Here is a 24,978-nt window from a genome sequence, read left to right on the forward strand (position 1 = left end):
AGTCAAATGAGTTTTTCGCTGGAGCTCTTGTTAGAGAGGATGCCATTCTCTCATATGCTCAGTCAAATGAGTTTTTCGCTGGAGCTCTTGTTAGAGAGGATGCCATTCTCTCTTATGCTCAGTCAAATGAGTTTTTCGCTGGAGCTCTTGTTAGAGAGGATGCCATTCTCTCTTATGCTCAGTCAAATGAGTTTTTCGCTGGAGCTCTTGTTAGAGAGGATGCCATTCTCTCATATGCTCAGTCAAATGAGTTTTTCGCTGGAGCTCTTGTTAGAGAGGATGCCATTCTCTCTTATGCTCAGTCAAATGAGTTTTTCGCTGGAGCTCTTGTTAGAGAGGATGCCATTCTCTCTTATGCTCAGTCAAATGAGTTTTTCGCTGGAGCTCTTGTTAGAGAGGATGCCATTCTCTCTTATGCTCAGTCAAATAAGTTTTTCGCTGGAGCTCTTGTTAGAGAGGATGCCATTCTCTCATATGCTCAGTCAAATGAGTTTTTCGCTGGAGCTCTTGTTAGAGAGGATGCCATTCTCTCATATGCTCAGTCAAATGAGTTTTTCGCTGGAGCTCTTGTTAGAGAGGATGCCATTCTCTCATATGCTCAGTCAAATGAGTTTTTCGCTGGAGCTCTTGTTAGAGAGGATGCCATTCTCTCTTATGCTCAGTCAAATGAGTTTTTCGCTGGAGCTCTTGTTAGAGAGGATGCCATTCTCTCTTATGCTCAGTCAAATGAGTTTTTCGCTGGAGCTCTTGTTAGAGAGGATGCCATTCTCTCATATGCTCAGTCAAATGAGTTTTTCGCTGGAGCTCTTGTTAAATGAGTTTTTCGCTGGAGCTCTTGTTAGAGGATGCCATTCTCTCATATGCTCAGTCAAATGAGTTTTTCGCTGGAGCTCTTGTTAGAGAGGATGCCATTCTCTCATATGCTCAGTCAAATGAGTTTTTCGCTGGAGCTCTTGTTAGAGAGGATGCCATTCTCTCTTATGCTCAGTCAAATGAGTTTTTCGCTGGAGCTCTTGTTAGAGAGGATGCCATTCTCTCATATGCTCAGTCATCCCACAATAAAGCAGTAAAAACTTGAACAACAGCAAATTACCACAGAAGTGACTTCTTAAAAGTAGGCAGTTCATTATTTTTTAATGAAGTCAAATGATAAACTGATTTGAATCCATTAGGCATCCATTCAACAGGAGGGAAAATATAAAAACAAGAGGAGGAAAAGAGCAGAGAGGTTGTTGCCGCTCTCCACGGACCAACAGTGCATATTCCACTCTCTTTTTCCCTCTCCCCAAAAATGTATACAGATTCTTTTCTTCCAAATTACAAACTCTATAAACTGTGGATCTGAGCACTCTAACACTCCACTGCCTGCTGGTGAGCCCATGTTTCCAGGGCATTTGCAGATGCTCTAAATAATCTCCAATGTTTTTGTTCAATCTGCTCTGAGGATGGGTGAAATAAATACTTTAAACTAATTAATGGCCGACCAGCTGTTCCTACCACTTGGCTGGCGTTAGTGAATATTGATGGGAGGAGAGAGAGAAAGCGAGAGGGGGGGAGGGAGAGAGACCGTGAGGAGGGAAAGAGAGAGGGACTGTGAGGAGGGAGCTTGTCTGCTTTTGTGCAGCATTCACTCTGCCACGTAAACATGTATGAATAGTGGATGAGAGGGGAGAGAGGGGACCTGCACAGAGCACAGTCAGGGTGCAGCATTAGAGGAAATAGAGTGGATTTGATCAAAATGGAGAAAGAGAGACAACTGATGGCACATATAATATATCATTTTGAGGCGTGTGTGTGTTCTTGTTTTCCTACCTTATCAGGACCCTAATGTCCTAACAATTCACCTGAATGTTCTGAATAGGTAGGAAACCAAATAACTTTTTTGAAAAGTCAGGACTTCATGTCCTCAATTTTTTCAATTGCTATTTTAAGGATTAGGTTCAGGGTTTTGGGGTTGAGGTTAGGGTTAAGGTTGGGATTTTGGGGGTTACGGTCAGGTTAGGGTAGGGGTAGGTTTAGGGTTAGGGAAAATAGGATTTGTAATTATCAAACATTTTCACTACCCAAAAAGTCCTGACATTTTGCAAAAATAAAGCTGCGTGTGTGCGTGCATGTGTGTGGTATAAGTGGTTGACTTATTATTAAGGCTCTTCAGACATAAACATAAAGTGGAACCTCTTCCTGACAGAGTGTAATGTCTCTCTCTCGCTCTCTCTTTCTTTATCTAGCTATCTCTCTCTCAATTCAATTTAATTAAATTCAGAAGTTTTTATTGGCAAAGTGGTACCTCTTCCTGACAGAGTGGAATATCTCTCTCTCTCTTTCTTTATCTAGTGCTCTCTCTCAATTCAATTTAATTAAATTCAGAAGTCTTTATTGTCATGGAAGTGTTGAACACATACATTACCAAAGCAAACATATAGAAACATATCAATGATGACACAGATAGATATTTTGCACATACACACGCATACACACACCACTCTCTCTCGCTCTCTCTCTCCCTGGTGTGTTATGGATAGTGTGTACAGCAGATGGCAGGGCCCTGCCTGGCCCTCTGTTGGTGATGAATGGTGGATGATGTCATCCTATAAGTTTGACAGGCACCCGTGCGTGCGTACACAAAGGAAGCTGATCCAGCCGAGGTAATGGAGCTCTGTAGGCCTGCTTCTTCTTATTTGGGAATCCACATGATTTACTCCCTTCAATGGGAAAAGCTGAATTTGTGTCCTGGATGGATGAAGGTTAACCCTTTGGTTAGACCCTGAGAGACAGTGTAGAGTAGACAATGCAGACTGGAGTGAATCTCAATAGTCTTTTTGTGAGTTCTTGTGATCTCATTCTCGAAAAACATTGGATGAGAAGAAACCTTGAATCCTCTCATCCAAGGTGATTTGAGAATGAGGCACTGCTTTTTTAAGAAATGCTTTTCAGATTTAGCCCTGGACTGGATTTTCTATCAGAGCACTGATTGACTGAGTCATAGACTTCTGTACTTATACAACTACTGTTGTCAAACAATAAGAGTCAAGCTACTGTTTGGATGCACAGTAGGATACTTACACATATGATTCGAAATGTATCACAGCTGAAAAAAAGTATATAAACCACTATGTAAGGTACTGTGTTTTATTTCAAAGCTGTCAGTAAAGAATCATGTCCTTACTTGTTCTGTATTCCAGATGACAATCCAATGTGCACCCCGACGGCGAGAGACAGCTACGAGAGGCTGTCACTGGCTGGACAAGGTCTACCACCTGGCTTCCCTTCGCCATTCCTGTTCCCAGACGGCCTGTCATCTATTGAGAATCTCCTCACTAACATACAGGTACAGTAGGTCTGACCAATCGAGGTGCTCCTCACTAACATACAGGTACAGTAGGTCTGACCAATCGAGGTGCTCCTTACTAACATACACTTACAGTACCAGTCACAAGTTTGGACAGAGCTACTCATTTTAGAGTTTTTCTTTATTTTTTACTATTTTCTTACTTTGTAGAATAATAGTGAAGACATGAAAATGATGAAATAACACACGTGGAATTATGTAGTAATCAAAAAAGTGTTAAACAAATAAAAATATATTTTATATTCTTCAAAGTGGCACCGAACGGGATGGCTGCTGTTTTACGGGCTCCTAACCAACTGCTATTGTGTTTATTTTTTCGCATTGTTTTTCACTCATTTTGTACATAATATTGCTGCTACTGTCTCTTATGACACGGAATCAAATCAAATCAAATTTTATTTGTCACATACACATGGTTAGCAGATGTTAATGCGAGTGTAGCGAAATGCTTGTGCTTCTAGTTCCGACAATGCAGTAATAACCAACAAGTAATCTAACTAACAATTCCAAAACTACTACCTTATACACAGTGTAAGGGGATAAAGAATATGTACATAAGGATATATGAATGAGTGATGGTACAGAGCGGCATAGGCAAGATACAGTAGATGGTATTGAGTACAGTATATACATATGAGATGAGTATGTAAACAAAGTGGCATAGTTAAAGTGGCTAGTGATACATGTATTACATAAGGATGCAGTCGATGATATAGAGTACAGTATATACGTATGCATATGAGATGAATAATGTAGGGTAAGTAACATTATATAGGGTAGCATTGTTTAAAGTGGCTAGTGATATATTTACATCATTTCCCATCAATTCCCATTATTAAAGTGGCTGGAGTTGAGTCAGTGTCAGTGTGTTGGCAGCAGCCACTCAATGTTAGTGGTGGCTGTTTAACAGTCTGATGGCCTTGAGATAGAAGCTGTTTTTCAGTCTCTCGGTCCCAGCTTTGATGCACCTGTACTGACCTCGCCTTCTGGATGATAGCGGCGTGAACAGGCAGTGGCTCGGGTGGTTGATGTCCTTGATGATCTTTATGGCCTTCCTGTAACATCGGGTGGTGTAGGTGTCCTGGAGGGCAGGTAGTTTGCCCCCAGTGATGCGTTGTGCAGACCTCACTACCCTCTGGAGAGCCTTACGGTTGAGGGCGGAGCAGTTGCCGTACCAGGCGGTGATACAGCCCGCCAGGATGCTCTCGATTGTGCATCTGTAGAAGTTTGTGAGTGCTTTTGGTGACAAGCCGAATTTCTTCAGCCTCCTGAGGTTGAAGAGGCGCTGCTGCGCCTTCTTCACGATGCTGTCTGTGTGAGTGGACCAATTCAGTTTGTCTGTGATGTTGTATGCCGAGGAACTTAAAACTTGCTACCCTCTCCACTACTGTTCCATCGATGTGGATAGGGGGGTGTTCCCTCTGCTGTTTCCTGAAGTCCACAATCATCTCCTTAGTTTTGTTGACGTTGAGTGTGAGGTTATTTTCCTGACACCACACTCCGAGGGCCCTCACCTCCTCCCTGTAGGCCGTCTCGTCGTTGTTGGTAATCAAGCCTACCACTGTTGTGTCGTCCGCAAACTTGATGATTGAGTTGGAGGCGTGCGTGGCCACGCAGTCGTGGGTGAACAGGGAGTACAGGAGAGGGCTCAGAACGCACCCTTGTGGGGCCCCAGTGTTGAGGATCAGCGGGGAGGAGATGTTGTTGCCTACCCTCACCACCTGGGGGCGGCCCGTCAGGAAGTCCAGTACCCAGTTGCACAGGGCGGGGTCGAGACCCAGGGTCTCGAGCTTGATGACGAGCTTGGAGGGTACTACGGTGTTGAATGCCGAGCTGTAGTCGATGAACAGCATTCTCACATAGGTATTCCTCTTGTCCAGATGGGTTAGGGCAGTGTGCAGTGTGGTTGAGATTGCATCGTCTGTGGACCTATTTGGGCGGTAAGCAAATTGGAGTGGGTCTAGGGTGTCAGGTAGGGTGGAGGTGATATGGTCCTTGACTAGTCTCTCAAAGCACTTCATGATGACGGATGTGAGTGCTACGGGCGGTAGTCGTTTAGCTCAGTTACCTTAGCTTTCTTGGGAACAGGAACAATGGTGGCCCTCTTGAAGCATGTGGGAACAGCAGACTGGTATAGGGATTGATTGAATATGTCCGTAAACACACCGGCCAGCTGGTCTGCGCATGCTCTGAGGGCGCGGCTGGGGATGCCGTCTGGGCCTGCAGCCTTGCGAGGGTTAACACGTTTAAATGTCTTACTCACCTCGGCTGCAGTGAAGGAGAGACCGCATGTTTTCATTGCAGGCCGTGTCAGTGGCACTGTATTGTCCTCAAAGCGGGCAAAAAGTTATTTAGTCTGCCTGGGATCAAGACATCCTGGTCCGTGACTGGGCTGGATTTCTTCCTGTAGTCCGTGATTGACTGTAGACCCTGCCACATGCCTCTTGTGTCTGAGCCGTTGAATTGAGATTCTACTTTGTCTCTGTACTGACGCTTAGCTTGTTTAATAGCCTTGCGGAGGGAATAGCTGCACTGTTTGTATTCAGTCATGTCACCAGACACCTTGCCCTGATTAAAAGCAGTGGTTCGCGCTTTCACACGAATGCGCTTTCACACGAATGCTGCCATCAATCCACGGTTTCTGGTTAGGGAATGTTTTGGGAACGACATCTTCAACGCACGTTCTAATGAACTCGCACACCGAATCAGCGTATTCGTCAATGTTGTTGTCTGATGCAATACGAAACATCTCCCAGTCCACGTGATGGAAGCAGTCTTGGAGTGTGGAGTCAGCTTGGTCGGACCAGCGTTGGACAGACCTCAGCGTGGGAGCTTCTTGTTTTAGTTTCTGTCTGTAGGCAGGGATCAACAAAATGGAGTCGTGGTCAGCTTTTCCGAAAGGGGGGCGGGGCAGGGCCTTATATGCGTCGCGGAAGTTAGAGTAACAATGATCCAAGGTCTTTCCACCCCTGGTTGCGCAATCGATATGCTGATAAAATTTAGGGAGTCTTGTTTTCAGATTAGCCTTGTTAAAATCCCCAGCTACAATGAATGCAGCCTCCGGATAAATCGTTTCCAGTTTGCAGAGAGTTAAATAAAGTTCGTTCAGAGCCATCGATGTGTCTGCTTGGGGGGATATATACGGCTGTGATTATAATCGAAGAGAATTCTCTTGGTAGATAATGCGGTCTACATTTGATTGTGAGGAATTCTAAATCAGGTGAACAGAAGGATTTGAGTTCCTGTATGTTTCTTTCATCACACCATGTCACGTTAGTCATAAGGCATACGCCCCCGCCCCTCTTCTTACCAGAAAGATGTTTGTCTCTGTCGGCGCGATGCGTGGAGAAACCCGTTGGCTGCACCACCTCGGATAGCGTCGTTCCAGTGAGCCATGTTTCCGTGAAGCATAGAACGTTACAGTCTCTGATGTCCCTCTGGAATGCTACCCTTGCTCGGATTTCATCAACCTTGTTGTCAAGAGACTGGACATTGGCAAGAAGAATGCTAGGGAGTGGTGCACGGTGTGCCCGTCTCCGGAGTCTGACCAGAAGACCGCCTCGTTTCCCTCTTTTTCGGAGTCGTTTTTTTGGGTCGCTGCATGGAATCCACTCCGTTGTCCTGTTTGTAAGGCAGAACTCAGGATCCGCGTCGCGAAAAACATACTCTTGGTCGTACTGATGGTGAGTTGACGCTGATCTTATATTCAGTAGTTCTTCTCGACTGTATGTAATGAAACCTAAGATGACCTGGGGTACTAATGTAAGAAATAACACGTAAAAAAACAAAAAACTGCATAGTTTCCTAGGAACGCGAAGCGAGGCGGCCATCTCTGTCGGCGCCGGAAGTTCAGTCCAAACCGGCTGCGCGCGTGCGCCATCGTGCATAAATATATTTTGTCCCCCCACACCAAACGCGATCACGACACGCAGGTTCAAATATCTAAACAAACTCTGAACCAGTTATATTAATTTGGGGACAGGTTGAAAAGCATTAAATATTTATGGCATTTTAGCTAGTTAGCTTGCACTTGCTAGCTAATCTGTCCTATTTAGCTAGCTTGCTGTTGCTAGCTAATTTGTCCAGGGATATAAACATTGAGTTGTTATTTTACTTGAAATGCACAAGGTCCTCTACTCGACAATTAATCCACACATAAAATGGTCAACCAAATTGTTTCTAGTCATCTCTCCTCCTTCCAGGCTTTTTCTTCTCTATACAGGAAGGCCTTAGCAATACTATACAGGTAAGCCTTAGCAATAGTTTACAGGTAGATCTTAGCAATACTTTACAAGTATGTCTTAGTAATACTCTACAGGTATGCCTTAGCAATGCTATACAGGTAGGCTTTAGCAATACTATACTGGTAGGCCTTAGCAATACTATACAAGTATGTCTTAGTAATACTCTACAGGTATGCCTTAGCAATGCTATACAGGTAGGCCTTAGCAATACTATATTGGTAGGCCTTAGCAATACTATACAAGTAGACCTTAGAAATAGAATAGAATATCCTAGTTAATAAACAGGAAAATCTTACAAATAGCGATAGAGTAAAGAAAACTTTGGTTAGTATAGCCGTTTATCTTAAGTACCATTTAGGCTGCAATTGTAAAGACCAGGGTCTGTATTCACGAAGCATCTCAGTATGGGAGTACTGATCTAGGATCAGGGCATCGAGTTCCATATAATCGTATTCACTGTGAGGCCTCCCAAGTGGAGCAGTGGTCTAAGGCACTGCATCGCAGTGCTAGCTGTGCCACTAGAGATCCTGTTTCGAGTCCAGACCCATGGGGCGGTGCATAATTGGACCAGCGTCGTCTGCAATGCTCTTGTCCCATCGCGCACTAGCGACTACTGTGGCAGGCCAGGTGCAATGCACGCTGACACGGTCGCCAGTTGTATGTTATTTCCTCCAACACATTGGTGCGGCTGGCTTCCAGGTTAAGTGGGCATTGTGTCAAGGAGCAGTACGGCTTGGCTGGGTTGTGTTTCGGAGGACGCACGGCTCTCGACCTTCGCCTCTCTCGAGTCCGTACGGGAGTTGCAGCGATGAGACAAGACTGTAACTACCAATTGGAGATCATGAAATTGGGGAGAAAAAAGGTTATATAAAAGAATGTAATGTTTTAAAAACATTTATACAAAAAAATGTAATAATAGGTAACCTGCATTCAAATAAATGAATATCTTGCCGTTCAATACTGAACAAAAATAGCATGATCATTACACAGCTGCACCTTGTGCTGGGGGCAATAAAAGGTCACTCTAAAATGTGCAGTTTTGTCACAAAATACAATGCCACAAGTTTTTAGGGAGCAGGCAATTTGTATTCTGAATGCAGGAATGTCCACCAGAGCTGTTACCAGAGAATTTAATGTTCATTTCTCTACCATAAGCCGCCTCCAACATTGTTTTAGAGAATAACCACACCAGCCCAAGACCTCCACATCCAGCTTCTTCACCTGCGAGACTGTAAGAGACCAGCCACCCGGACAGCTGCTGAAACTGTGTACAACAGAAGAATTACTGCACAAACTGTCAGAAACCGTCTCGGGGAAGCTAATCTGCGTGCTCGTCGTCCTCACCAGGGTCTTGACCTAACTGCAGTTCAGCGTCGTAACTGACTTCAATTACTTCGATGGTCACTCGATGGTCACTGTGCTCTTCACGTATGAATCCCAATTTCAACTGTACCGGGCAGATGGTATGGCATCGCGTGGGAAAGCGGTTTGCTGATGTCATCAGAGTGCCCCATGGTGGTGGTGAGGTTATGGTATTGGCAGGCATAAGCTAAGGACAACGAACACAATTGCATTCCATCAATGGCTATTTGAATGCACAGAGATACCATGACAAGATCCTGAGGCCCATTGTCGTGCCATTCTGCTGAAAATATCCCAATATCCAGCCATTGAAGAAGAGTGGGACAATATTCCACTGGCCACAATCAACAGCCTGATCAAATCTATGCGAAGGAAATGTGTCGCGCTGCATGAGACAAATGGTGGTCACACCAGAAACTGACTGGTTTTCTTATCCACGCCCCTACCTTATTTTAACTTCTTTGGGCTAGGGGGCAGTATTTTGAAGTTTGGATGACAAACGTGTCCAAAGTAAACTGCCTGTTACTTAGGCCCAGAAGCTTATGCATATACGTGGTAGATTTGGATAGAAAACTCTCTGAAGTTTCTAAAACTGTTACAATAATGTCTGTGTGTATAACTTCTTAGGGCTGGGATCCTGCTAACGGGATTGATATGACAACAGCCAGTGACAGTGCAGGGCGCCAAATTGAAAACAACAGAAATCCGCTAATTAAAATTCCTCAAACATACAAGTATTTCACACCATTTTAAAGATACTCTTCTTGTTAATCCCACCACAGTGTCCGATTTCAAATAGGCTTTACGGCGAAAGCACCACAAATGATTATGTTAGGTCAGAGCCAAGTCACAGAAAAACGCAGCCATTTTTCTAGCCAAAGAGAAGAGTCACAAAAATCAGAAATAGAGATAAAATGAATCACTAACCTTTGAAGATCTTCGTCAGATGACACTAATAGGACTTCAAGTTACACAATACACGTGTTTAGTTCGATAAAGTTCATATTTAAATAAAAAAATCTCAGTGTTCTTTGGCGTGTTATGTTCAGTAGTTCCAAAAACATCTGGTGATTTTGCAGAGTCACATCAATTTACAGAAATACTCATCATAAATGTTGATGAAAATACAAGTGTTATACATGGAACTTTAGATACACTTCTCCTTAATGCAACCGTTGTGTCAGATTTCAAAAAAGCTTTATGGAAAAAGCAAACCATGCAATAATCTGAGTACGGCGCTCAGAGCCCAAACAAGCCAAAAAGATATCCACCATATTGTGCAGTCAACAAAAGCCAGAAATAACATTATAAATATTCACTTACCTTTGAATAAGACTTTTGGTAAGTGGTCTATGGAATCATGCAGTACTGGCATGACTGTGTTCTTTGTTCTTTTTTCTTTCTATTAAAAATGCTTTTGTCTGGTTGAAATATTATCGATTATTTTGACAATTGACAACCTGAGGATTAATTATAAACATCATTTGACATGTTTCGACGAACTTTACCGGTACTATTAGGATGTATTCTTCTGCTTGTTTTGACCGCCTTTGAGTCAGTGGATTACTGAAATAAACGTGTCAACAAAACTTAGTTTTTGGGATATTTTTTTCATTTTTTTTAACTATGCAAGTCAGTTAAGAACAAATTCTTATTTTCAATGACAGCCTAGGAACAGTGGGTTAACTGCCTGTTCAGGGGCAGAACAACAGATTTGTACCTTGTCATCTCGGGGGTTTGAACTTGCAAACTTTCGGTTATCTTCCGGTTACTAGTACAACGCTCTAACCACTAGGCTACCCTGCCGCTCCAGAACAAAACAACCATTTAATGTGTAGCTGGGACCCTTTGGATTGCCAATAGAGGCAGATCTTCAAAGGTAAGTGATTTATTTTATCTCTATTTCTGACTTTCGTGACTCCTCTGCTTGGTTGGAAAATGTTTGTATGCTTTTGTAAGCGGGGCGCTGTCCTCAGATAAACGCATGGTATGCTTTTGCTGTAAAGCCTTTTTGAAATCTGACAAAGCGCCTGGATTAACAAGAAGTTAATATTTTAACCGATTTATAACACTTGTATTTTCATGAATGTATGTTTATTATTACTATTTTTGGCATTTGAATTTGGAGCTCTGCAATTTCTCCCGGATGTTGTCGAGGTGGGTCGCTCGCGGCACACCTTGCCCAAAGCGTTTTTTTTTGTTGGTATCTGTGACCAATAGATACATATCTGTATTCCCAGTCATGTGAAATCCATTGATTAGGGACTAATGAAGTGATTTAAATTGACTGATTTTCTTATATGAACTGTAAAATCTTTGAAATTGTTGCATGTTTGCATTCATATTTTTGTTCAGTGTATATCAGAGTGTAATGATGTGGATACAGCACTCCCTTGCTCGCTGCTCTGATACCCCGATACCACAGACATCAGAGTCCTCCACGGTTATCCCTTTGGTCTGTGCATTAATTAGAAAACAACACACATACATACACAACTCCAACACTAAAGTAAGTCATCTCTGATAATGATCTCGGCATTTAATATTTATATACAAATCAACAAAATGGAACCGAGCAGATAATTGAGATAAAGCAGCTATGTATGTCTAAATTGGGGTCATGGGAACCAACAATTAGTAAACTATAGCCCACTGCATTTGGTGTAATTACATGTAGATGGAGAGTAATTGTTGTGGAAACAGACACTGCACAGAATGGAGACTATAATAATAAGTATTGAACAGTAGTAGTAGCATGGCTGTAAAAGCCTGAGAGATTTTTGTATCTCAGTTGGTATCATTAATAGATAGTTAGCCAATTTCAAGGCTCCATAACAAAGGGTCTGAATACTCATATAATAAGTTATTTCTGTTTTTTATTTTATTTTTTAACTGTTTTTAGTTTGTCATTATGGGCTATTGTGTGTAGATTGATGAGAATCAATTTTAGAATAGGGCTGTAACGTAACAAAATGTGTAAAAAGTCTGAGCTCTGTAGATGAAAAGATGATAGAACAGGCGTTAACAAGATAAAGATGATACTTCTCTATCCGTCCACCTGTATTTCATAACTATGACCAAGAGGGGTCAGACAAACCTCAATCACTCCATCTCGCACACTTGACACATTTTTTAAAATGAACTCAATTGTTACTATGAAGAAATACAATGATAACACATACAAAAAACATACTGTAATAACTGATAAAACATAACTATCCCTCATTCAAGCAGTTTATTTTACCTTTACATGCTCTGTAATTGTGTGTGTGTGTGTGGGGGGGGGGTGCGTGCGTGCGTGTGTGCGCGTGCATGCACTTGTGAGTGTATTTGTACTAACTGCACTTGTGAGTGTATTTGTACTAACTGGTATGTGTGTGTTTGTATGTGTGTGTGTGTTTGTATGTGTGTGTGCAGGGCCTGCTGAAGGTGGCAATTGACAACGCGCGGACCCAGGAGAAGCAGGTGCAGCTGGAGAAGACGGAGCTGAAGATGGAGCTGTTCAGGGAAAGAGAGCTCAGGGAGACCCTGGAGAAACAGCTCGCTATCGAACAGAAGAACAGAGGTTGGTGTATGTGTGTGTTTGCACACAAAATAACAGAGGTACTGACAACCACCTGGCAGAGAGAGTGAGAGATAGAGATGGAGATGGAAGAGAGGGGGAAAAGAGAGAGACTTAGAGTCTCTGTGTGTGGGTCACATAGCAGTGCAGTCTACTAGCTGCTGCTCACAAGAACAACAATTACACGACAGCAGGGATATTCAACCAGGGTCCACGGCGGTACTGCAGGGGGTCCGTAAAAATATATAACAAAATTAGAATAATATTCAAATGAATTTTCTTTACAGTGTTTTCATGAATATTGCTAGCAAAAACAGAATAAACACATTTTGAATGAAATATATACAGTAGAAAATAGAATATATTTATTTCTCAACTCGTAATATTACACTCATTGGAGCCAATTACACTCACTGAAGTCAAATGATGAAAACATCAGTAGTCTAAACATCATTATAAGCACCAAGTGGCCTTGATAAATAGTGAAACTGGGCACAAAAGCAATAAGGGCATTATAATGAATAGAAATGTCAATATGACAGCAGTCAAAAATAGTACATTATTGTCAGCTTGTGCTTATATTGTGTACTTCACGCAATGGCATAAGTTGGATTTAATTTAGCTGTTATCCCACAATTTTCGTAACTTTCACTTGCTTGATGACATTTTGACATACCTTTTTTTGTTGTTGTGTGTTTTGGAACATTGTCTTGAGGCATGACCCAACTGCGCTTCAGCTTCAGATCACAGACAGATGGCCTGACATTCTCCTGTAGAATTCTCTGATACAGAGCAGAATTCATGTGAACTTCTATTAAGGCAAGTTGTCAGGTAATCTGTCTGTGAGCTGAAGCTGAAGGTCAGCAAGACAATGATCCAAAACACACAATCAAGTCGAAATGAAAATGGCTAAATAGCAACACATTTGAAGTTTTGGAATGGCCTAAACCCGATTGAGATGTTGTAGCAGGACCTGAAATTAGATGTTCTTGTCTGAAAACCCACAAATTTCACTAAGTTAAATGTTCTGCATGGAAGAGTGAGCCAAAATTCCTCCATAGCGATGTGAGAGACTGATCAACAACTACAGGAAGTGGTTGGTTGGAGTCATTGCAGCTAAAAGTGGCAGAACCAGTTATTGAGTGTAAGGGGTAATTCCTTTTTCACACATGGGCATTGGGTGTTGCATAACTTTGTTTACTAAATAAATGTGACCCGATTCAGGAAACTAGGCATATGTTGCAAGTCACGACTTCACAGAAGCCATTTGAACGTAATTATTATTTTTTTTAATCAAAATCCAAACTTTCGTCTGCCTTAACAACAAACGTGTTTGCCATCTGTAAATACACATTAAAATGTTTAAATTATGAGCCTTGTTGGTTAAGCTACAGAAAAAGTTAGCAACCTTCCCACTAGAAATGATTGGCCGAGATAATGAGTAGGCTGGACATGCCAAGAGAGGAGTTCGGATTGATTGGTCTGCCATATTGAAGGCTTCTGTCTATTTGAGCTCATCAGTCTGGGTTGGTAATCCTGTTGAACACTGCTTTTTTTAATGTATTGGCACACCCTGACCTCAACGACGGAAGCACGAGAGGCAGCCCCCAAAAAATGTTTTGGGGTGGCACACTGGGAGATTGGCGGAGGTAGGGTTTACACCTAATCAAATCAAATCAAATTGTATTTGTCACATACACATGGTTAGCAGATGTTAGTGCAAGTGTAGCGAAATGCTTGTGCTTCTAGTTCCGACAATGCAGTAATAACCAACAAGTAATCTAGCTAACAATTCCAAAACTACTACCTTATAGACACAAGTGTAAGGGGATGAAGAAAATGTACATAAAGATATATGAATGAGTGATGGTACAGAGCGGCATAGGTAAGATACAGTAGATGGTATTGAGTGCAGTATATACATATGAGGTGAGTATGTAAACAAAGTGGCATAGTTAAAGTGGCTAGTGATACATTTATTACATAAGGATGCAGTAGATGATATAGAGTACAGTATATACGTATACATATGAGATGAATAATGTAGGGAACATTATATTAGGTAGCATTGTTTAAAGTGGCTAGTTATATATTTTACATCATTTCCCATCAATTCCCATTATTAAAGTGGCTGGAGTTGAGTCAGTGTGTTGGCAGCAGCCACTCAATGTTAGTGGTGGCTGTTTAACAGTCTGATGGCCTTGAGATAGAAGCTGTTTTTCAGTCTCTCGGTCCCAGCTTTGATGCACCTGTACTGACCTCGCCTTCTGAATGATAGCGGGGTGAACAGGCAGTGGCTCGGGTGGTTGCTGTCCTTGATGATCTTTATGGCCTTCCTGTGACATCGGGTGGTGTAGGTGTCCTGGAGGGCAGGTAGTTTGCCCCCGGTGATGCGTTGTGCAGACCTCACTACCATCTGGAAAGCCTTACGGTTGTGGGCGGAGCAGTTGCCGTACCAGGCGGTGATACAGCCCGACAGGATGCTCTCGATTGTGCATCTGTAGAAGTTTGTGAGTGCTTTTGGTGACAAGCCAAATTTCTTCAGCCTCCTGAGGTTGAAGAGGCGCTGCTGCGCCTTCTTCACGATGCTGTCTGTGTGGGTGGACCAATTCAGTTTGTCTGTGATGTGTACGCAGAGGAACTTAAAACTTACTACCCTCTCCACTACTGTTCCATCGATGTGGATAGGCAAACTAAGCAAACTCCCTGTGCTTACCGTGGGGAGTGTGTGACTGGTCAGGCACCGTGTTATGCTGTGATGCGCACTGTGTCTCCAGTGAGCATTCACAGGTCGGTGCGCTCTGTGCCAGCGCATTTCCCGGGCGGAAGTGGGCATCTAGCCAGGACGGGTTGTGCCAGCTCTACGCTCGAGACCTCCAGTGCGCCTCCACGGCCCAGTGTATCCGGTGCCTGCTCCACGCACCAGGCTTCCAGTACGTCTCCTCAGTCCGGTGAGAACTGTTCCGGTTCCATGTACCAGGCCTCCAGTATGTCTCCCCAGCCTGGTAAGCCCCGTGGCAGCTCCACGCACCAGGCTTCCAGTACGTATCCTCAGTCCGGTGAGACCTGTTTCGGCTCCACGCACGAAGCCTCCAGTGATGATCCATGGCCCGGAGCCTGTAGTGATGATCCATGGCACGAAGCCTCCAGTGATGATCCATGGCACGAAGCCTCCAGTGATAATCCATGGCCCGAAGCATCAAGTGTGGACCCATGGCCCGTAGCCTGCAGTGAAGATCCAGGGTACGCAGCCTCCAGCGACGGTCTCCCGTCCGGAGCCTCCAGCGACGGTCCCCAGTCCGGAGCCTGCAGCGACGGTCCCCCGTCCGGAGCCTGCAGCAACGGTCCCCAGTCCGGAGCCTGCAGTGAGGGTCCCCAGTCCGGAGCCTCCAGCGACGGTCCCCAGTCAAGAGCTTGCAGCGACGATCTACGGTCCGGAGGTCCCGGCAACAACCCCTGCACCAGAGGCGCCACTGAAAGGGGGGGAGCCTAAAGCGGAGCGGGGGCACCGGAGCCCCCACTGAGAGTAGATGCCCACCTGGACCCTCCCCTATAGGTCAGGGTGTGACAGTACAGATCCTTATTTATTCTCTATGTTTGGTTAGGTCAGGGTGTGACTCGGGTGGGAATATCTATGTTTTCTATTTCTTTGTTGATTTTGCAGAGTGTGGTTCCCAATCAGAGGCAGCTGTCTATCGTTGTCTCTGATTGGGGATCATATATAAGTTGTGATTTTCCGTTTGGGTTTTGTGGGGTGTTATTTTCTGTTTAGTGTCTGTGCCTGACAGAACTGTTCACTTTCGTTTTTTGAAATTGTTATCTTTGTTTGAGTGTTTCTTGAAAATAAATATCATGAACACTTTCCACGCTGCGCTTTGGTCCACCCTGCCTTCCACTGACGACGAGTGTTCCATGTATTGTGTAGTGGAGCTGCATAAGTGTTGCTCTCCACTTTCTGGAGGATCAAGTTTTGAAATCAGTGGAATTAGAGTATGATAGCTAAAGAGATGGAGAAAACACCTGTCTCTGGATTACATCTTCAAACTAAGGACGTGGCATGACATTCCTGATAGGGAGACACGTCCATCATGCATGATGATGTATACGGGTAAGATAGTCTAACGTTAGCTAGCTATATTTTCAGATATTACACGTTTCTAATTTTGACAGAAAGTGATTTCATTTCAAGTTAAAGTGTACTGTTAGCTAGCTAGTGTTAGCTGGCTGGCTCCCTAGCTGATGTTATTATTCGTATCCCAGAGCCGTTTGCTTTTCTAGTTAGAGCCTAATGTTAGCTAGCTAACATTGGACCTGGTTGTTTAGCTCCCAGCACTGTGGCATTGTTGGCACGGTTCATTGTTGTTTAACTAGCTAACGTTAGCTGTCTGTCTCGTTAGCTAACGTTATGTGACATGTGTACAACACACGTTAAACATGGCCAGTGTCAGTAAACGTCTGTCAAAAGCGTAATGAAATTGTTGCCAACAGAGCTGGTTGTTTTCATGTTATCCAGAGATAAACAAATGATCGGCCAGAACGTCAAGTGTGCACTCTGAGAGCGAAACGTTATGGGTGGGGTTAAGACTTAAGAGGGTGTGAACGATGCTGAATGGGTGTAGACAACGAAGAGCTCTTTAACTAGGTACCAAAACATTCAAAGGGAATTTTCTCAAAAGTGAGTTTACAAGTTGATCAACTTTCAAAGCAGAATTACTTTCCCATTTTTCCTCAAATGCAGTGCATGATATACCATTTTGTAGATCTGGGTCTCTACTTTTATCCAATGTAAAAAACACCTTTTCACATTTTTCTACATAAGACCGAATCAAGGTGGTGAGTCACAAATAAGATAAATGTGTAATTGTTATGTTATTTTTTCACTCAGGTTTCCTTTATTTAATAGTAAGTATTGGTTGTAGATCTGATAACATTCAGTATCAAAAATATGCAAAAGTATAGAAAATTAGAAAGGCTGCAAATAGTTTTTCACGGCATTGCACCATTTTAAGATTATAACTAGAATGGATCAATACAATAGAATGGTCCGCCCTTTTCTTCATTCACTACTGGTGATGACATAATTATGCATCGTTCTCTTCCCCTCGCTCATCAACTCACCCATACTCGCCTTTCTCCCCATCATACTTTACTTCATTTATTTCATCCATTGTTATATGTGTGAAATTAGTTTCGGTATATTTTAGGTTCAGTTTCAAGGACTGCAATTTCCACTGTCTGAAGGAAGAAGTAGAGCAGGTCCTACTGTTGGGAGGAGCAACGAGGGAAAACCATTAAAACCTCCTAAAACTGGTTATAACTCCAGTTCTGTTTGTGATATTACGATTCTAACACCGACAGTGCGTTAAATAGACTTATTTAGGGTAAGTCAAGGGCGGAGGGGGTATGAGCAGTCAAAATTACTTCTTTAGCGGTTCTAGTGTTAACCAGCTAAACAGCTGCTCTTAGCAAAAATATGTTTGGAGGTACCTTTTTAGCTCATTATAATGTGGGTAGGTCAAAATAGTGAAAAACAAACTACCAAATCTATTAATTTTAAAATGTTGATTACTTCTCCTCGCCATTATCATTCAGCTGATGATAAGACAAGACGTGAGATTGTTGGGGGTCTAATGCAATCCCTGTGCAAGTAAAGGTTGAAAACTCCTGCACTACACAATATGCACACAGCACAGTACATGAACCTACTTACAGAATCTAAATGAAAATACATTGTTTGAGTCCTAAATGGCACCATATGTAGTGCACTACTTTTGACTGGGTCCATAGGGTACCAGTTTAGACACAGCCCTTGAAATTCAATTGAGTGCATGTTTCAGAGCTTATTAAAACAGTTTTAACACACATATCTAAATAATGAACAGGGTCATACTGTACATACATTAAAAAAACTGCTGTATGTTTCTATGTCACTGCTTCCAATTAACAAACCACTTAGTACTGTTCCCCACAACAGCGAGAGATCAGATGATTATGGATCCATATTGAATTATAGAAATGAATGATTCATCGTCATTCTAAGCATTAGTGACACAAATAGAACTTAAGTTAACGCGTTTGTGTTTTATCAAGCTCTGCAACAGTTTAATCAAGTACTTTATTATTTAATGAGCCAATTTCATAAAAACAAGCTTAGAAATTAGCTAATTTTCTTTAAGTCCCTCCAGCAGTTGGCTGATTTGAATTCAACATAGTTTGCTAATTCAGGCAGTCTTATTTCCAGCAATCAAATCAAATTGTATTTGTCACATGCTCCGAATACAACAGGTGTAGTAGACCTCACCGTGAACATGCTTACTTACAAGTCCTTAACAAACAGTGCAGATCAAGAAATAGAGTTAATAAAATATCCACTAAATAAACTAAAGTAAAAAAACATTCAATAGGTAACACAATACATTTACATAACAATAACGAGGCTATATACAGGGGGCACCGGTACTGAGTATATGTGCGGGTGTACAGGTTAGTCGAGGGCATTTGTAAAGTGACTATGCATAGGTAATAAACAGCGAGTAGTAGCAGTGTAAAAACAAAGGGGGGTTCAATGTAAATAGTCTGTGTGGCCATTTGATTAGTTTAGTTGTTGAGCAGTCTTATGGCTTGGGGGTAGAGTTAAGGAGCCTTTTGCATGCGGTAGCAGAGAGAACAGTGTATGACTTGGGTGACTGGAGTCTTTGACAATTTTTGGGCTTTCCTCTGACACCTCCTTGTATATATGTCCTGGATGTCAGGAAGCTTGGACCCAGTGATGTACAGGTCCATACACACTACCATCTATAGCACCTTCCGGTAAAATGCCAAGCACTTGCCATACCAGGCAGTAATGCAACCGGTCATGATGCTCTCGATGGTGCAGCTGTAGAACTTTTTGAGGATCTGGGAACCCATACCAAATCTCTTCACTCTCTTGAGGGGAAAAGGTGTTGTCGTGCCCTCTTCACAACTGTCTTGGTGTGTTTGGACCATGATACTTTGTTGGTGATGTGGACACCAAGGAACTTGAAACTCTCGACCTGCTCCACTTCAGCCCTGTCGATGTTAATTGGGATGGGGGTCTGTTCGGCCCTCCTTTTCCTATAGTCCATGATCAGCTCCTTTGTCTTGCTCACAGTGAGAGAGAGGTTATTGTCCTGGCCCACACTGCCAGGTCTCTGACCTCCTCCCTATACGCTATCTCATCGTTGTCGGTGATCTGGCTTACCACTATTGTGTCGTCAGCAAACTTAATGTGCTGGAGTTGTGCTTGGCCACACAGTCGTGGGCGAACAGGGAGTACAGGAGGGCACTAAGCACGCACCCCTGAGGGGCTCCAGTGTTGAAGATCAGTGTTGTTGTTTCCTACCCATACCGCCTGGGGGTGGCCTGTCAGGAAGTTCAGGATCCAGTTGCAGAGGGAGGTGTTTAGTCCCAGGGCGCTATGGTGTTGAACACTGAGCTGTAGTAAATGAACAGCATACTCACATAGGTGTTCCTTTTGTCCAGGTGGGAAACGGCAGTGTGGAGTGCGATTGAGATTGCGTCATCTGTGGATCTGTTAGGGCGGTATGCGAATTGGAGTGAGTCTAGGGTTTCTGGCATGATGGTGTTGATGTGAGCCATAACCAGCCTTTCAAAGCACTTCATGGCTACCGACGTGAGTGCTATGGGGTGGTAATAATTTAGCCAGGTTACCTTAGTGTTCTTTTGCACTATGGTGGTCTGTTTGAAACATTTAGGTATGACTTGGCCAGGGAGAGGTTGAAAATGTCAGTGAAGACACTTTCCATTTGTTCCGCGCATGCTTTGAGTACATGTTCTGGTCATTTGTCTAGCCCAGTAGCTTTGTGAATGTTGACCTGTAAAAAGTTCTTGCTCACATCGGCTACGTAGTTCGTGATCATACAGTAGTCTGGAACAGCTGGTGCTCTCATGCATGCTACAGTGTTGCTTGCCTAGAAGCGATCATGAAAGGCACTTAGCTCGTCTGGTAGCCTCGCGTCGTTGGGCAGCTCGCGGCTGCATTTCCCTTTGTAGTCCATAATAGTTTTCAAGCCCTGCCACATCAGACGAGTGTCAGAGCCGGTGTAATAGGATTCAATCTTAGTCCAGTATTGACGCTTTGCCTGGGTGATGGTTCGTCTGAGGGCATAGCGGGATTAGTGCGGGATTAGTGTCCCACTCCTTGAAAGTGGAAGCTCTAGGCTTTAGCTATGCGAGGATGTTGCCTGTAATCCGTGGCTTTTGGTTGGGGAATGTACGTACAGTCACTGTGGGGACGATGTCATCGATGCACTTATTGATGAAGCCAGTGACTGATGTGGTGTACTTCTCAATGCCATCGTGAGAACCCCATAACATTTTCCAGTCTGTGCTAGCAAAATAGACCTGTAGATTAGCATCTGCTTCATCTGACCACTTTTTTATTGGCCGGGTCACTGGTGCTTACTGCTTTAATTTTTGATGTAACCTGGAATCAGGTGGATAGAATTATGGTCAGATTTGCCAAATGGAGGGCGAGGGAGAGCTTTGTACATGTCTCTGTGTGTGGAGTTAAGGTGGTCTAGAGTTTTTTTCCTGCTTGCACATCTTGCACATTTAACATGGTGGTTGAAATTTGGTAAAGCAGATTTAAGTTTCCCTGCATTAAAGTCCCCGGGCACTAGGAGCACCGCCTCTGGGTGAGCATTTTCCTGTTTGCTTATAGCGGTATACAGCTCATTCAATGTTGTCTTAGTGCCAGCATCAGTGTGTGGTGGTATGTAGACAGCTACGAGAAATACAGATTAAAACTCTCTAGGTAGATAGTGTGGTCTACGGCTTATCATGAGATACTCTACCTCAGGTGAGCAAAACGTCAAGACTTCCTTAGATATTTTGCACCAGCTGTTGTTTACAAATATACAGAGACCGCCACCCCTTGTCTTACCAGAGGCTGCTGTTCTATCCTGCCAACACAGTGTATAACCTGCCAGCTGTATGTTATTTATGTCGTCGTTCAGCCACGACTCGGTGAAACATAATATATTACCGTTTTTAATGTCCCGTTGGTAGTTTAATCTTGCTCGTAGGTCATTGATTATATTTTCCAATGATTCCACGTTGGCCAATACAACAGATGGCAGTGGGGGTTTACTTGCTCACCTACGAATTCTCAGAAGGTAGCCGACATCCACCTCCTTTTTTGCCGTCTTCTCTTCACGCTAATGACAGGGATTTGGTCCTGTTCCCGGGAAAGCAGTATATCCTTCACGTCAGACTCGTTAAAGGAAGTTCGTGGTGAGGAATCACTGTTCTGATGTCCAGAAGTTATTTTTGGTCATAAAAGACGGTAGCAGCAACATTATGTACAAAATAAGCTAAAAAATAAGTTACAAACAAACAAAATAACACAGTTGGTTAGGAGCATGTAAACCGTCAGCCATCCTCTCCGACACCATTCTAATTGCAGGAAATGTACTTTTGAACAAATACATTTCTCTCTGCCGTCAGGTGGGGGGCCCCCAAACAAATCTCGCTTAAGGCCCACAAAAGGCTTGAGCCGGCCCTAATATGTTTATCTTGTCTCTCACCACACTTGCCACTTGCCAAGTCATTGTAAATAACCATTTATTCCTAATTGATATGCTTAGATAGAAAACGATTAAATAACATTTATTTGATATATTTATCCTCTTCTCTCTTTTCCCTCAGCAATAGTCCAGAAGCGTTTGAAGAAAGAGAAGAAGGCTAAGAGGAAACTGCAGGAGGCTCTGGAGTATGAGTCCAAGAGGAGGGAGCAGGCCGAACACTGCATCAAACAGCCGTCACCCTCAGAGAGCCTGCGCTCAGTCAATGGTTAGGGTTGTTTTTTATTCTCTGTTTCACTCTACTTTCATGTTGTCAAGGCTCAGGAGAAGACCCAGACACAGACAGTTTTGAAGTAACCAAAGTTTATTACAAAAACAGGGGGGCAGGCAAACGACAGGTCAAGGGCTTCCAGAGGTCTGTAGTCCAAAGTAGAGTCCGAAAGCAACAGAACGGCAGGCAGGCACAGGGCAGGCAGACTTCAGTAATCCAGGGTGATGTGACAAGGTACAGAACGACACGCAGGCTAAGGGTCAGGGCAGGCAGACTGGTCAAAAATTGGGAAAGCTAGAAAACAGGAACTAGAGACAGAAAGGAGCACGGGAAAAATGCTAGTAGGCTTGACATATCAAGATGAACTAGCAACAGACAAACAGAAAACACAGGTATAAATACACTGGTGATAATGAGGAAAATGGGTGACACTTGGAGGGGGGTGGAGACAAGCACAAAGACAGGTGAACAGGTTGTGATAGTACCCGCCCTCCCTCTAGGGGCGCCACCTGGTGTCCTAACTGGGCGCATACCTGGTTGACCAGGGTGAGGCCTGGGTGGGTCCAGGATGTTCCTAGCGGGGACCCAGCACCTCTCCTCTGGGCCATAACCCTCCCAGTCAGCCTTGTACTGGAATCCCCTGCCTAGTGGTCGAACCTTCAGGAAGCGCCTCACCGTGTATGCCGGTTGGCCGTCGATGAGACGGGAAGAGGGGTGGACCTAGAAACAGGAGACATAGGGCTGTGAGACATATGTGAGGTTTAATCCTAGACACATGAAAAGTCGGATGTATATGGAGTGTACAGGGCAACAGAAGACGAACAACTTTCGAAAGTTTGCAGGAATCCACCCGGAGGGGCAGGTCTCGAGCGGACAGCCATACCCTCTGCCCGACAAGATACCGGGGAGCCGGGGTCCGGTGGCAGTCCACTTGTCATCGATACCTGTAGGTGGTCTTGAGAAAAGCCGACTGGGCTCTCTTCCAGGTACGGCGACAGCGGCAGACAAACATCTGGGCCGAGAGTACACCGACCTCTTCCGCATGCAGGGGGGAGAGCGGGGGCTGATAACCCTTTGAACACTCGAAAGACGAGAGCCCAGCGGCAGAGCAGGTGAGGGTGTTGCAGGCAATTTCAACCCACACTAGTTGCTGGATCCAGATGGTGGGGTTGGCGGAGAAAAGGCAGCAAAGAGTCATCGCCAGGTCTTGATTGCTCCCTTCTACTGGCCGTTGGACTGAGGGTAGAACCGATGACTCAATGAGCGTTCAGAACGCCTTCCAGAAGCGGGATGAGAACTGAGGCCCCTGGTTGGAGACCTTTTCCACCGGGAGTCCATGGATCCGGAAGACGTGCTGCATTATGAGCTGGGCCGTAGTGGGCCCACTCCAGGACCGAGGAGTGGACAGTGTCAGGAACAAACATCCGGTTATCTGCCCCCCCCGGGTACAGCTGGGAATGCTGCGCCCAATGACCTGCTTCCCTATTCCCCAGCTGAGTGCCGTTGCCATTCTTGGATCCTGGTCGGTAGGAGAGGGAGAAGTAAAACCGGATGAAAAGGAGGGCCCACCTAGCTTGCCTGGAATTGAGATGCTTGGCGGTGCGGAGATATTCTAGGTTCTTGTGATCCGTCCACACAATGAACGGATGTTCCGCCCACTCCAAACAGTGTCTCCACTCCTCCAACGCCATCTTCACCGCGAGAAGCTCACGATTTCCCACATCGTAGCGGAAGCCAGGGTGCTGCAGCCCCGGATAAAGTGCCGATAAAAGTTGTCAAGTCCCAGGAAATCTTGCAGCTGCACTCTGGACATAGGCTGGGGTCAATCCACCACCACTCTCACCTTCCCGGGATCCATCTGTACATTCCCTGCAGCGATGATGTAACCAAGGAAGGGGATGGTGGAGCGATGCAATTCGCATTTCTCAGCTTTCACGAAAAGCTGATTCTCCAGAAGGTGCTGGAGGACCTGTAGGACGTGGAGCACGTGTTCTTAGGCTGAGTGGGAGAAAATAAGGACGTCGTCAACGTAGACGAAGATGAACTGGTTCAACATGTCGCAGAGAATGTCATTGACCAGGGCCTGGAACACAGCTGGGGCATTGGAAAGGGCAAATGGCATGACCAGATACTCGTTGTGACTGCTGGCTATGTTGAAGGCAGTCTTCCACTTGTCCCCCTCCCATTATCCGCACCAGGTGGTAGGCATCCGCAGGTCCAACTTGGAGATAACGGTGGCCCCCTGGAGCGGCTCGAAGGCTGAGGCGATGAGTGGTAGCGGGTAGCGGTTCTTCACCGTAATGTCATTGAGGCCCCGGTAATCGATGCACCGGCGCAGGGTTTTGTCCTTGTTCTTCACAAAGAGAACCCTGCGCCTGCGGGGGAGGCGAAAGAACAGATACACCCTGCAGCTAGGGAGTCCTCGATGTAGGTCTCCATAGCCTTGGTCTCCGGACTGGACAGAGAGGACAGTCGTCCCCGGGGCAGTGTGGTGCCTGGGAGAAGGTCGATTCCGAAATCATAGGGTCGGTGCAGAGGAAGTGAAGTGACCCGGGCCTTACTGAAAACCTCCCGGAGGTCCTGGTACTCAGTGGGAATGGCGAAGATGTCCTGGGGCAGGTTAT

The 24,978-nt window shown here is 44.4% G+C and overlaps 1 protein-coding gene across 2 annotated transcripts in view; it reads left to right on the top strand.

Annotated features, from left to right (window-relative positions):
- The window catches only part of dachd (dachshund d), a 317,668-nt gene that overhangs the window by 276,484 nt on the left and 16,206 nt on the right, over positions 1–24,978 (top strand). For both annotated transcript variants that reach the window (XM_042306339.1, XM_024388635.2), the window contains exons 7-9: positions 3,183–3,328; positions 12,373–12,520; positions 22,208–22,351. In XM_042306339.1, coding sequence (XP_042162273.1) covers positions 3,183–3,328; positions 12,373–12,520; positions 22,208–22,351 — 438 coding nt within the window. The remainder of the gene's footprint in view (positions 1–3,182; positions 3,329–12,372; positions 12,521–22,207; positions 22,352–24,978) is intronic.

This window comes from Oncorhynchus tshawytscha, linkage group LG26 (assembly GCF_018296145.1).
Source record: "Oncorhynchus tshawytscha isolate Ot180627B linkage group LG26, Otsh_v2.0, whole genome shotgun sequence".
NCBI classification, from domain to species: domain Eukaryota; kingdom Metazoa; phylum Chordata; class Actinopteri; order Salmoniformes; family Salmonidae; genus Oncorhynchus; species Oncorhynchus tshawytscha.